Source organism: Vigna unguiculata, chromosome 3, assembly GCF_037176805.1.
Source record: "Vigna unguiculata cultivar grain cowpea cultivar isolate G323 ecotype 2 chromosome 3, ASM3717680v1, whole genome shotgun sequence".
Taxonomy (NCBI): Eukaryota; Viridiplantae; Streptophyta; class Magnoliopsida; order Fabales; family Fabaceae; genus Vigna; species Vigna unguiculata.
In genome coordinates, this window is record NC_140794.1 from 10,220,972 (window position 1) to 10,235,955 (window position 14,984).

The following is a 14,984-nucleotide window of genomic DNA, read 5'->3' on the forward strand; positions in this document are numbered from 1 at the left end:
ATAGTTGTACTGAATTATTGTTAATGCAAGTAATAATATAAAAGCTACTTGATTAAAAATATTGAAAATAAAGAAACAAAAAAGTTGGATAATTGGCATCAAAAAATGTTAAATCATTGTCTTTGAAATGATTAAAAACTACGGTGCATTTTGTTTGATGTAAAAATCAATTTTCATTTTTAATAGATGTAAAAATGTTAGTTGACACGAAATCAGCTATCAATCTGGTCAGGAATCCGGTTTCTCTTAAACAAGTTAAGACTATAAACAAGTGAATAATGGTGAGCTTCAATTGGCTTATTGCTCAACAGAAGTTGAGTTGACAGACATCCTAACTAAGACAATTAGGTCTGACAGATTTGTGAAACTTAGAGGAGAGTTAGGATTTTTTACTTATGAGTATTTGAATTAGGGGGAGTGTTGAAGTAAATTCAAATATAGTTGGTTATAGTTAGTTTTCTCAGTTACTGTTCAAATCTTTGTGAGCTATATGTGTGCATGTGTAAACTTCAGAAAATATGCAAAATTCAGTTTTTCTTCCTTTACAATCTGATTGTGTGAGAATAGTGGTCCAAAGTTAATTTCTTTGATAAATACAAAGTAAAGACCTCATAAGTATTATATTTTGAATGATAAGCATTTACATGTGTTAAGCACACAAATCACAACAACATAGAAACTCTTTAGAATGTTTTAGGTAGGTAATGTGCTTATAGTCCAAATCAAGCAAATTGTCCCTTAGGATCAATGAACAGGCATATAAGCAAATCAAGAAGAACTGTGCTACTTTTATATTAAAAGAGTTGGCAAGAGAAGAGTACTGAAGGTCTCTCTCCTTTGGTAGATACACAAGTGACAGCACTATTTATCATGGATGCTGATCCTCTGAAGATGTGTTCAAGCTTGAGCAATTCTGGTCTTAGAAGCAAAGATACGGTTGAGGATAGCTGCAAGTCGCACACCACCTTGAGCCAGTCTTTTTTCCACAATAGGTAACCGAGAAAGGAAGTACTCATCTACATTATTGAATAGAATAATAAAGAATGAAGGGAATCCTCCAGATATTATGAAACCAAATAAAATATTGCACACGGATCACAATCATTGAACATTGAATAAGTTGGTGCGTTCCATCGGTCATGACCAGGTACAGAGAAAATTGTGATACACACTTTAGATTTTATTCTATTAATATATTTAATAAAAGATGAAGATTAAGTAGAAGAAAATGGATTCGCACAATCGAAATAGAAAAGAACACAACACAAATAAACAAAAAATCACTCCCTCCTGTCTTTTTCATATCAAACAAGGATACTAAAGAAATAACACTACCCACAGTAGAAGGAAAAGAGGAAAAAGCTCTAGCTGACGATTATGGAGTTCCTCTAATGTTCTATTTGTCCATGAGAAATAGGACATACCTTCTAAAGTGCTTCCTGGTGTAGCATTCTTGTAGGCAAATTTGCATGCTAAGCTAATGCTTTCAGAAGCATACCTGAATTGAAACCAATAAAATCAGAATATGCAATTTCAAATTATACAAGTTGTATGCAAGAATGTGATGTGGCAAACCATGGGAAGTCCTTAGCTATCTAGATATGCAACAACAATGGTAACCTTACTAGGTAAGTTACAGGTAGTAACTGGTATTGTGATTAAGATAATTATTTCAACTTAATCAATTCCACGTTTTCAAGGTGCAGAGTTATGAAAATGAGGCACAAGAAATGAATATAAATTTGTCAATATGCATATCAAAATATTGACTATCAAGCAATGAATACTGTAACCAGTTTAATACTAAGCAGCCAATGAGACAAAACTAGAGAGCAAAATGAAAAAGACTGTGTTTTATGCTGATACCGATCTGGACAGGCAGTGTAGTTGTGTGCACAATGTTCCCAAATCGATACATCATTTGACCAATTATCCTGCAGAAAGAGAGTAAAAACAATAGTTAGCCACTTTGATCGAGACGTATCTGTACAAGTCCCAGCATAGCAATAACTATGATGATGACCCAAGAAAAAGTTTCAGTTTACCTACGCTGGGTATCTTCATCATTTGAATAAATGCATTAAAAAAATTAGAAAAATGAAACTCACTGTAATATTCCTTTGAATAGCTTGTATCATAATAGAAAGATCTGAATCATAGAATGTTTTTAGAGCAGACTGAATAATCATGTCATCCCACACCTGGACCAAAACCGAAATCACTGAATTTAATCGATTTACTGCATTATTGACGGGGATAGATTGGATGAGCATGATAACCAACAGATAAAAACCAAAGGATTATGTACAAGATCTTAGTGTCAAAGAAATTAGATCACTTGCAAAAGTGGGTGCATCTTTTACCTACAGCATGTGAGAATACAATAAGGTTTCTCTAACTTTGGCATCAAATGCCAAGTGTAGGTATCAGTTCAAACTGCAAAGAATAAATAGAATTAAAATTAAAACTCATATATTTTTCCTTAAAAATGGACTTGGTTTCTAAATCTTTTCCTTGCCCATATTACCTCTCTCCCAAACACAATGAAGAAAGCAACAAGATACGGAATAAAAAATAATAGAGAGTTCCACTACAAGTAAAGTTTCTCTCAGAAAACAATAAATCTTCGTTAAGTTACACTACGAAAAGGGGAAAAAAAACAATTTCAGTTACTTAGTACAGTTAAGTCACGGAAGGGAATACACCAGTGTTATGTTATCAACAAACATAGAATCTGATTCTAGGCACTTACATGATGGAGATTTGTTTTCCTTCTGTACCAACGAACTGTAATTGAATTTCCACCTAGGTCTCCAAGGAAACCAACATGTAGGGGCTGCACCAGAAATCAGGAATGAAATTACATATCCTTGCAATTACAAGTTAGCTGAAGAAAAAAAGACATTTAACCCCGCGATTATAATTTTCACACAATACATGGGAAATAATATATTGACTAATTACCACCAATGCTTGTTTTAGAGTTTCAAGTTCTCATTTCTCAACTTACCTGCCCATAGATAAATTCAAAAACTCCAATTTGCCACTCATGCAAATCCAGGACAAAATATTTGAAAGCCATAGTTACTTTTTGGACCAAGACTAACTTGTGTTTTTGATAATATTTTAAATAGGAAACAAGAAGAAGAAACCTGATGAACATCCCCAACAAAATGTGACAAGAACAGAAGTGCCTCAGTCAAATTATCTGTATTTGATAAAATCAGAACAGAAAATTAAAGGACATATCTTCGTATGTAACTAGAAAATTAAGAATGCACTCTGTGAATGCATGCACATACAGTTTAATTCAGATGAAGGGCCTGCATCAGCTGATTTAAGTTGCATTGTATAGTTGTATATTCCTCCCGTTACACACCTATGTTTATGCTTGGAAGAATCATGGCAGTCTCCTTCAAGAATCATGAGAGTCGCAATATAGTAACTTGGAAAGTGCGTGGTCATTGAACAGTCTAAAGTCTTATTGGATAAACATCACGGGAAATACTAATAGAAGAAAGAAAATAAGAAATTAAAATGAACTTAAAGTGTGTTATCCAAAGTCTTGTTGGCCTTTTCCAGAAGTTCACAGTTTAACTTATAGAAGAAGTATAATTCATTTTAGCTTCTTATTTTCTATTCATTTAAGTATCTGTTGATAAGTTTATCCAAAGAGAACCTACATATACAAAAATTCCATCAAAGCCAATGTACCAAAGGGCCAAACATACTCACTGCAGTATTCGTAGTTACACTTGAAATCCGGCGTGTCAACATAATGTAAAGCACTACTCCAACGATAGTGGTAATTAAACCTAACCGCGTCCGCCCAAGAGCACACTGCAGCAAGATCACCTTCAGCAGAATCTGGAAGCAATTGTTTGACAGAAAATAGAGCATCTTCACTAAGATACTCCTGCAATTCAAACCCTCCAAGAATTTATTACCAACACTGCGGTCTCAGGATAAACACACAGACATGGTAAAACCCCAAAACCCCTTATACTCCGAAACCAACTAAGCTTCTAACAAACCCTTCATTTATAATTCATTGCTTTCACAGCTTGTTCTACACTACACTGGATCTGTTATCATTTGTTATATATTGAAACTAATTTAAGAATAATTGAGACATTGATAATGAATCTAGAAAGATATGTAAATGCAAAGAGTAGGGTGGTATTGTTACTTTACCTGTGCAATCTTGCAAATGGCATAGTGACCCTCCTTTCCCCAACCCAGAACAATTGGCAGTGGCATCAGCAACAGAAGAAACAACACTCTTACTCTCTCATCACCCATATGCATCATGTTAATGTTAATATTACACAATCAATAGCTATAAGATGGAATCATAGACAGACACAACAAATTTGTGCTAATACCAGGATTAATGACATGAATGAGTTTGGTGTTAAGCCTAAGATTCCTAAATACTATATAAATCCCCAAAAACTCAAACCCCAACAAGAAAGTAACTTCCTAAATTGTCATTTACCAAGAGGAAAGGCAAAGGATGAGTCACCACAATTCAGATTTACCTTACTGGTGGAACCAACCAACGGGTGTATCTGTAGGTAGCAAATGTGTGCCAGAATGTTTTCCCTTTACATGTTCAGAAAACATTATAAATTTTAGAGATCTCAATTTTAAAAAATTACTAAAATCTATTTAATTCACTATAAGTCTATAACTATTCTTAAGAATAATTTATATATTTCTCTAAAATCATATAAATTATCTCAAAATTTTATACGATTTTATTAAATGAAATAGTAAAAGATAACATTACGTTTCTAGAAAAAAAAAAAGTAATTTGACATTTTTGTAACATCAAAGCTTTTCTTCTAATTTGAAAACTTTTGGATTCTCACTTCCATTTAATGACTAGGTAAAAAATATCTATGATAATACAATTTTCTAAATATTCTATTTTTTAAATAAAAAATAAAATTACTTGCTACTTGAAGTAGATTAATTTAAAAAAAAAAATATACATCTCTTAACATTGTATATTAAGATTCATATAAAATGAGAGACATTGATACATCAATATCTCATTAATATTTATGGGTTATTTGGTAGTAATAAGATAGTAGATAATATAATAGGTGGTATAAAAATGGTTCAGTAGTAAATGACATAATAAATAATGTGTTTTGACATGTATTTAGAGAATTGATTTTACTAGTTATAAAAAATTGATTTTAGTTAATGAAGAAATTAGAAAGAGTTGATTTTGTCTGTGTATGTGAATTTGCCATCTTGAATTGACTTTAGAAATTGATTATGAATTTGCTATCTTGAATTGACTTTAGAAATTAATTATGAAGGTTTTTAAACAATTTATCAACATGAATTAATTTTAAAAATTGATTTTTAGTTCAACATGTACTTAATAATTAAAAAAGATTTAAATGACTTTAACATAATACAACGAAAATGAATTTTAAATTTAATTTTACCTTGCAAAATTATAAGTAATATTTACACCTTTTTATATGTAATAAAATTAATATTGTATTTAGTTAATGTAAAATCCTTGACCACGGTAGAGATGTTATAATAAAATTGTATTAATTTTAACCTACTTTTTAATATTGTTATACATTTATTATTGATGAGAGATACTTTACTCTCTAAACAAATATTTTGTAAAAGATTAAGAGTTAAATATGTTTTTGGTCATTCAATTTTGTGCAAATTGAAATTAGTTTTTTCTAAAATTTTTGAACCAATTTAGTCCATTATCTTTATAAATGTGTATATTTAATCTTTCAACCAATTTTTTCTAAGTTTATCGACTTTGAAACGCGTCTCTCAATTAACATTGAAGCGAACATGTGTCAAACGGTGTAAACAACATAAAATATTATAATGAAATATATTCGAAACATCAAATACACTTAATAAATCTGATTAAAAAGATTAGATCCACACATTTATAGAGTTGAGAAATTAAATTGATTCAAAAAATTTAAGAGGACTAATTCAAATTTTCACTAAAATTAAGAAAAAAAAAATTAACCAAAAATTAATGATATATAATATTGTTAAAAACTTATATAATTAATATGCATATATTTTCAAATAATATTAGAGATATATAATTTGAAAAGCAGACCACAAAGTATATGCCGATTGCCTTATATAATAAAACATTAATATTAACACCATTGTGATATACTTGATAGAAACCTATCATTCATTATAGGAATGGCCAATTTCATTAGATTTACTCCTAAAGATATTTTTCATGTCTTACATAAGAAAATGCTATAACATTACAAAAGAGAGCCACAAGCAAAGGTATGTGTTTGAAGAGAAAAAAAATAATAAAAACAAAGGTACATCTATTTTTGGTGGTATCTTCCACTCTAGAGAAGTTCTCCATAGAATATTCTAGATTCAAGGTGAATTTCGACAAATCCAAGCTTGCTTGCTAAAGGAGCATAGTTTCCTCCAACATAATTTTGTAACTAATATTTTGGGTATCATAAATGTCACTATATATATTGTAATATTTGTTTACTTGTTGTGGTAGCTATAATAATGCTTGGATAGATATTCATAAAAACTACTCAATAATATAATCTATACTAGGTAATTATTATAGACTCTAGACATTTTTATCACAATTACCTATAAATTATTTTATAACATAAAAATAAAATATTTTAAAAGATTAAATATGTTTTTGTCCCATAAACGAATTTTGGAATTAGTCAATTTTGAAACTTTAAACCAATTTAATCATTCATCTTTCAAAATATGTGGATTTAGTCATTTTAATCAAATTTTGTTAGGTTTATTTGATTTTCCATACGCATTTCAAGATTATATTTAAGTTGTTTATACTGTTTGACACATTGTTTCTTTAATGTTAAGTCAAATACTATTATAAAATGCGTTTGAAATGTCAAATAAACTTAAAAAAATTTGATTAAAATGACTAAATCCACGTATTTCGAAAGATGAAATATTAAATTGGTCTAAAATTTTAAAATAAATCAATTCCAAAATTCACTGTGAAAATTAAGGGAGAAAAACATATTTAACCCATTGTAAACGATGGAAAGTTTAATTATGTTTTTCGTATTTTCATCTTTTGAAATAAAAATTTTACTAATGAATAAAAAATCTAGCTCCCAATGTGAGTTTATTGTCTCAAAATTTTAATAGGTTTATTGTCTTAATTAGAACCTTCAAATGCCGTCAAAATGAAATTACAACCTACAAATCCAAATAGATGAAGTTGACATTGGCTTGTCACTAAGCAATAATGCACAATGATAATCTCATTTGTGTAATCATCAAATGCTAAGATTGAATTATTGATATTTTTTCGTTAAGGAGGTCCAAATTAGTATTAGTTTAAAATAAGCCACGTGTCCCAAATTTTCACAATTATAATAGTAAAAAATATTAAATACAATTATTTTTTCTTTGAAAAATTAAACATACATCTATCTATACAATTTAAAGTCTTTGTAAACCTTATAAAAAACAAGAAGATTAAAATGGTGGTGACATTAATAAATGTTTTATGTATTGAAATTGTGAGGAAAGAATAAAAAAATATTTGAAATGGTTAGAAAAAAAAAAAGAGAATAGTTAGGTCAGGGTTAGGTTGAAACATAATGAAATTGAAAAGGGGAAATGTGTGATTTGGTGGGTAACGTGTTGGAGAGAAGGGAGAAGGAGGTGGAAATAGTAAGCGGAATGCATTGAGATTTGAGCATTGCGTTTGGTTTCTTATTAGTAGTTATTTGGTTTTCAACTGCTACACGTCGATGCCGTAAGCCGTGGCGTGCAGCAATAATAATATGTGGGAGCCCACACGCAACCCCTTTCTCTTTCCCCGTGGACCGTACCGCACCCGATTTATTTCATGCAATCCATTCCCTTCTTAATCATCATATGGAACGCACCTCTCTCTCACCCATTCCATAACGTCTTCTGCTTCTTGTAAGCCTTTTTTTTCTCTCTCTTTCTCTCTCTTGCTCTTTCTTTCTCTGTCTCTCTTGATTATTGCTTTTCACCTTTGCAATTTCTTTTGATTTGGGGTTTCTTGTCATGAATTTTTTTTTACATGGGGTTTCTTTTTTCTGTTTTTTATTTTTGGTCTTGCCTGTCTGCTGATTTCTTCGTTTTCGTTTGTGTTTATGCTCCGTTGTTGTTTGGTTCGTGGGAAATTTGAGGGAGATTTTGGAAACCTATAACGTCCATTGTTTTCGTTGAAACCGCGTTTTACCCTTATTTTTCAGTTTGAGGAGGAAAGTTTTCTGATACCCAGAGTTTATATTTGGGAGAAAGTTGAGATTAGTTCACTGTCTTGAATTAGTTTTGATTTATCTGAGACAAAGTTGAGATTTTTAGTGTTTTTCTTCTGCTGGGTCTGTGAGTACTTTGGTTACTGTTTTGTTTGCATTTTGATGTTTGGTGTGATGAAATAATGGTGTTAGTTGTTAGATCCCCTTTGTAGCGCTGTGATCTTAGCTGTAGTTAACATGCTATGTTTTGGTTTTGTGGGTTTACTTTCAGCGAAGAAGACCACCCTTCTCTTTGCGCGTGTCCCGTTCTCTTCTCCAATTTTCCTCCATCCCCACTGTGTGATTGGTTTGAATATATTGTGTTCGTATACTCATGAGTACCATGGAGGTTAAGCTCTGGAATGACAAGCGCGAGAGAGAAATGTTTGACAACTTTGCCGAGCTTTATGCCATCATAAAGGCCACTGAGAGGCTTGAGAAAGCCTATGTTAGAGACATAATCTCACCCCAGGAATATGAGTTGGAGTGCCAGAAGCTCATTGCTCATTTCAAAACCTTAGCTTCCACCCTTAAAGACACTGTGCCTAGCATTGAGCGGTTTGCAGACACTTATAAGATGGAGTGCCCGGCTGCACTAAACCGCCTTGTGGTGTCTGGTGTGCCTGCTACGGTGGAGCATCGCGCGACTGCAGCTGCCTCTGCTTCCACTTCGGCTGCTGCTGTGGCTGAGTGTGTGCAGAATTTTATTACATCCATGGATTCCTTGAAACTTAACATGGTGGCTGTGGATCAGGTGCATCCACTGCTCTCGGACCTTTATGCTTCTCTCAATAAGTTGACAATCCTGCCGCCCGATTTTGAGGGTAAAACCAAAATGAAAGAATGGATTGCAAGGTTATCCAAGATGGGTGCAGCTGATGAGTTGACGGAACAACAGGCGCGGCAGCTTCACTTTGATCTTGAGTCTTCTTACAATTCCTTTATGGCAGCCCTACCCAATGCTGGTACATGATTGAGTGGCCAGTGTGCTTGTACATTAAATCAGAATTTCCCTCTTTTTTTTTTTTTCTTTTTTTGTATTTGCTTTGGTTATTAATCTTGTTGATTGGAGGAAAGGAATTTTCTATTTGGTTACAGCTTATACATTTTTAATGCTGGTTCCTTGGATATTTACTAATGATGGCTTTGTGCTGATCATTGATGTTTCATTTTATATTGTGGACTAGTTTCCAGCTTTTGTTTTCTTACCTGCTGTTGATTGTTTGGGTTTGATTTGAGTTTCTGTGTCCTCCTAGCAGGGGTGGAATCTCAATAAACTCGATTGTCGAGTCTACAGATGTACACATTTGTCTTTGTACCGATAGATGTGTTTCTATATCATATAGAGGTAGATCTTTCAAAAAATTGACATGATTGATAGCTTTTGATGTGCTTGAACTATGCTAATCATAAGTAGTTATGCAATTATTGGGTGGAGATGCGTTCCATATGGTGGATAAAAAAGGAGAGACCGATGTCTTTTCTTTTCTCCTATAGTATGTGGAGGAATGCAGCTTGGAAGATACAACTCCCATGTTTTTGTGGTGAGAAACCACAAGAAATTGTGCCTAGAGTCCATTGTAAAAGTCGATTAACCATGATTTTTTATTCTTTTTTCTATATTTCTTTTCATATTGTGCCTTGTTTTTCTTTAAACGTTGCTACTTTATTGTTTCATTCATTTTCTTTCGTGTTATGTTATTTCTTGCTACTTTTTTTCCTTATCAAACACGGTGTTTGCCAGTAGACTCAGATGCACAAAATTTCTGAAAAATCGTTAGCCTCGTGCTCTATTTTATTGCAGTATGAAGGCACATAATTTCGATTGCCTTGCATATAAACCAGCATCTGAATGATCTCTCTGCAATCAAATGTTTGTTTGGAATTTTTTATTGGGATGCCATAGTTTTGCTTTGATCATATTAATTAATTGACAAGTATTGCATGAAGAGGGTACGCTGTAGTGGAAACTGGTACAAATGATGCCCGCGTGGAAAGGTTAGCTGTATAAAAATGGTTCTCTGCCATAAATTACAGCCATTATTCACTGCATCTTAGAATGAAACTGGATTAATTGATTAAAAGTAAAGTGGTGCCCTTCATCTCAAGCTATGAACTTCTGGTGTTCAGAAGTTCAAGAAAAAGTGGGATCGTTTGGACACGATATAATATTAGAAGGAAAAAGACAGTTACCTAGAATTTGTTTGGTAAATTGGAAGTCAAAAAGATTTGGTATACCTGTTAATTAATGGCTAGACTACAGTTTACCAGTGTGATATTTAACTGGATCATTTGTTTCGTTGTGAGTACGAAAATTGACACTACTTTTAATCCATTCTTACAAAATAGTCAATTTTCAACAGAAGACTGGTACTAAATTAATACTAATACAAAATTTATTCTGTGATGACCAAGAACTGTTTGTACTGCTAGTGAAAAGCAATTTTCTTTCATTATTTTCTCAAAAAAAAAAATCTAATAATTAGTAGTAGTAATAGTATCTAAGCGAATGGTATGATCATTGCGTATAACATTTTAAGGACACTAACGTTAGGCACCAGAAGCTGAGTAGCATTCTGCAGAAAAAAATCATTTAGGACTTGGGAGCTATGCTTGTCAATTAAACTGAACACAAAGCACGTTTTGGTTAACAATGAGGCTCGCTGTCTCGGATCTATGAAGCAAGAAAATGGCTGCAGCAAGTAGAAATGCTGCTAACAGAAGCTTGAACAGAAAAATTTAGGTCTGTTCCTCTCTAACATGAATATTGCATACACATCCATTTTTAGGTTGAATTCAGATTGACTGAATTTCAATTTCACTGTTTCAAATTCTAAGCATTAATTATTCAGAGCGCACAAAGTTCTAATTATTTCTAATCTGTAGAATGTTATTCACTTTTATCCTTCTCTTGGGAAAATGACAATGGAGCTGGTGTAACATTAGAGAATTTACTCACTTCATATTTGTAACATTCTAAAGGTAAAGGATATCGGTTTAATCTTTCAAATCATCGTAACAAACATTAACATAATACAATCAACATGGTCAGAGAACAACGTCATGGTAAGAGATTTAATTTCAATGTCTATGTATATGAAAGAACATATATTAACATAAATCAATCCCACTTTTGTAAAAAACTTATCTGTAGATTAAAAAGTGAGTGTTTTGTTTTTCATACTCCAACAACTATGTTTTTAAAAGGGTCAACACATTTTCGCTGTTAAACCCTTCCTTCAACCAGTTCATCTCTCTCCCCCTGTAACATGAAACTGTACTTACTGTTCTGAATAGAAAACAGGCGGAAATGAAACGAAGAGAGTAATATGATTGAAACAAAGCATCCGTTCCGAAAATGTGTGAAGCTATTTACATAAGATGAGAAGAATAGCAGGTTCCTATATGGCACAGTTGTGTATAGTGTTCCTAATCTACTAGAATCGAAATGGAGAAAAAGCTTCTTGTGTTGCATGGATCCTTTGTTGTGTGAAGGTGTTATCGTTCACCTCAAGAGAACAGGCAAGAGCGAGGTGAAGAGAGGGAAGAGAAGCAGAACGATGAGAACAGCGCCGAGAATGATGGCATAGCAGGTCCACTTCCTGGAACTCTTCTGAATCTCTTTGGCATCCTCAAGCTGCTCCGTGCCACGTCGCACAAACGAACTCGCATAAGCCACGTGGCTCTCGATGTTGTTCAGCTGCTGCCCCTGCGCCTCCACCATCGCCGCCATGTCCAGAAAAACCTGGTGCAGTTCCATCAAGTTCTTCTCAATCTCCTTAACGGCGTCGTGCCGCTCCTGAATCTCCGAAATGGTGTCCATTATCTGACCCCTCCCCTGCTCCTGAATCGCCCTCTGCAGAAAGCTCTCGCTCTCCCCACTCGATATCAAATTCTCGATCGTCTCCTCCTCCGCCTTCTCCCCCGTGATCGTGAAGTACCTCCGCTCCACCGTCTCCTTGTATTCCATGTGCATGCGCGCCCTAAGCCCCTGGAAATCGTCCATCATGTCCTTCAGCTTCTTCCCCAACCCGCTCACCACCGACGTCCTCGTCCGGTCCGCCGACGACCCCGGCCCGCACCCCGGCAAGCTCCGGTTCGCCGCGTTCGACCGCTCCAGCGCCTCCAGCTTCCCCTTTACCACCTTCACGCGCTTCAGCACCAGCTCCACGTCCTTATCCATGCGCGCCCGAATCTCCTTCATCGCCTTCGCCGTGTGCGCCGTTTTGCTCTCCTCGTTCGCCTCTTGCAGCTTTCTGTACAGCATCTCCACGCTCCTCATGTCCTCTTTCACGTCCTCCACATCCTCGAAGAACTTGTCCAGGTTCACGCTTTCTTTCCCCGCCTCCACGTCATCTAGATATGCCTGCTCTTTCAGGTCACTGTATTTCTTGAACGAGTTTGAGAAAAGGTCGTTCATTTTTTCTTCTTTCTTTCTTTCTTTCTTTCTTCCCCAACTACCTAAAACCCTTTTTTTTTGTTCTTTTTTCTAGATATCTTGCATGCTATATATGATCAAAATCTTGAGGAGCATGTGCTGAACTCATCCTCCTCTGCAGAACCAACAATGGAGAACCCAGAAGGTGACAATTGACAGAAGCGAGTAATTGCCACCAACGAAAGGTTTAACTTTTTGAGGATGTTTTTTCTTTCAGTCCTGGTTCTTATGGTGCTGGTCTCAGAGGCTTATGGTAATTAATGATGGATGATGAAACAAGGTTTGTGTTTTTGCCTTTTTTTGAACGGAATCTTTAGATGATTTGTGTCCTTTCAAAGCTTCTGCTCTTTTTTATTTTTAGGAATTGTATATTGTTTTTTAATTAGATGTTCCATTTTGATACTATCTAAAACAAAAGAAAATTGAATGTTTATGCAATTGTGTTTGGAACCTAACAGAGTTTGAGCTAGAATTGATGAATCCTATTATAGATGGAACTTAGCAGCCAGTCTTCCCTCCTTCACACATTCTATTTTTGAAAGGAAAATCCATGGCTGCTCAATTCATTTTTATCTTTCATCTTTCACATTAAATATCTAACATAATAAAACTAAAAAAAAATAAAAATGAAGTGATGTTGTATAAGTAAGATCAAATATTTCTCTCCACCAATAACTGTTCAGTGTAATCAAACTTCAATCAAACAGAAGAAATAAAAATCACTTAAAGAAGACGTGCTATAATTTGTATGTTATAATATACTATATTGAATTAGCATTGATATATATATATATATATATATATATATATATATATATATATATATATATATATTCATGTATATTATTACAAATAATGATAGATAATAATCATAACTGATATTTTTAATCTGTAATTAGCATAATTATTGTGGTACTTCTAGTCTTTAGATAATAAATAAATAACTTATTAAAATCAATACAAAATAATTGAACTAGTTATTTTAATTGATAATAATATAATTTAAATTCTATCTTGTATACTGATATTAGATTTGTAGGCTCTCTTGTTGAATGGTTTAGTTGGCTTTTTTCTTACTTGTGTTATACGTTGTAAAATGTTGTCTTTGCGTTATTCATGCATGCTATAAGTGCAAGTACATCCACTGATATTTAATGGTAAAAAACTAAAAAGTAAAAGTAAAAAAAAAAGATATTATTAAAATTATTGAAATGAAAAACATAATTAAAATTATAAAAATAAATATTTTATTAACTTCTATAATATTACAATTACAAGGCTTATTACAATTACAAGGCTTAAATATCTTTTTGGTCCTATTTTCGTAGTGTTTTCGTAGTGTTTGTTGCGGATGGTCCTTATTTTGACAGAATGTTTAAAATGGTCTTCGTTTTTACCGAATGTTTAAAATGGTCCTCATTTTCGCAATTTATGTTTTATTTGGTAACACTGTTTAAATCATTAACGGAACATTGTACAGGTGGCACGGTGTGTTACGTGTATTGTACGGTGTAGTACAATGCTCCGTTAATGATTTAAATGGTGTTACAAAAAATGACCAAATAAAACACGAATTACGAAAATGATGATCATTTTCAACATTCCGTAAAAATAAGGATCATTTAAAACATTCTGTTTAAATGAGAATCATCAACAACAAACACTACGAAAATGACGACCAAAAAAATATTTAAGCCTAATTACAATAAAAACACAGAACACTTTACGATCATTCCTATTTATTATAGGTGATTTTTTTGCTGATAATAAAAGAAAATAAAAAATAGTTATGTTAATAAGAATAAAATCAATATAACATGTACACAATATATTATAAAATGATCTACATTATTAATTGTTACTAAATTTTGTAATATTAGTGAAGAACATTGGTTAACACATTAAAAAACATTGGCTGTCAATTACGATGGCAAGAAATTATAAACAATAATGTCTTTCTATGTTGGCTTAACTAATTCATGTATTAATAATGTATAAAAAATTGCATGCATTATATTTTAGTTACAATTAGTAAATAATGTTTAACAAATAAATAATTTATGTAATTACGAAGTAAACTTAATGATTCAAATCTAATTAAATTCAATTATCAAAATTCAATTAAATGTAATTATTCAAATCCGATTGATCCATTCACAATAAAATAAACAAAATAGACTAAATATAATGGATCACAAAAGTTATTGGTTGTTGAAAATTTCCACAAAAATCAT

General features: G+C 32.9%; 2 protein-coding genes and 1 pseudogene across 4 annotated transcripts; 1 reads left to right on the top strand and 2 right to left on the bottom strand.

Moving 5' to 3' along the window:
- Nucleotides 1-594: 594 nt before the first annotated feature.
- Nucleotides 595-4,535, bottom strand: LOC114177598 (endonuclease 4-like). Of its 3 annotated transcripts, none has more exons than XM_028063008.2 (9): nucleotides 4,195-4,535; nucleotides 3,732-3,867; nucleotides 3,303-3,413; nucleotides 3,153-3,208; nucleotides 2,753-2,836; nucleotides 2,109-2,201; nucleotides 1,867-1,934; nucleotides 1,425-1,498; nucleotides 595-1,016 (listed from the first exon to the last, which is right to left on the bottom strand). In XM_028063008.2, the coding sequence occupies exons 1-9, from the start codon at nucleotides 4,309-4,311 to the stop codon at nucleotides 898-900; spliced, it is 858 nt and encodes a 285-aa protein (XP_027918809.1). In that variant the 5' UTR covers nucleotides 4,312-4,535; the 3' UTR covers nucleotides 595-897. The 3 variants fall into 3 exon arrangements, with proteins under 3 accessions (XP_027918809.1, XP_027918808.1, XP_027918810.1); XM_028063007.2 differs by having other exon boundaries at nucleotides 3,736-3,916; XM_028063009.2 differs by having other exon boundaries at nucleotides 3,732-3,916.
- A 3,274-nt stretch (nucleotides 4,536-7,809) lies between these two features.
- VPS28-1 (vacuolar protein sorting-associated protein-like protein) lies at nucleotides 7,810-9,486 on the top strand. Its single transcript, XM_028063014.2, has 2 exons — nucleotides 7,810-7,968; nucleotides 8,545-9,486. The coding sequence occupies exon 2, from the start codon at nucleotides 8,647-8,649 to the stop codon at nucleotides 9,283-9,285; it is 639 nt and encodes a 212-aa protein (XP_027918815.1). The 5' UTR covers nucleotides 7,810-7,968; nucleotides 8,545-8,646; the 3' UTR covers nucleotides 9,286-9,486.
- Nucleotides 9,487-11,642: 2,156 nt separating this feature from the next.
- LOC114177596 (syntaxin-125 pseudogene) lies at nucleotides 11,643-13,258 on the bottom strand (annotated as a pseudogene).
- Nucleotides 13,259-14,984: the final 1,726 nt, after the last annotated feature.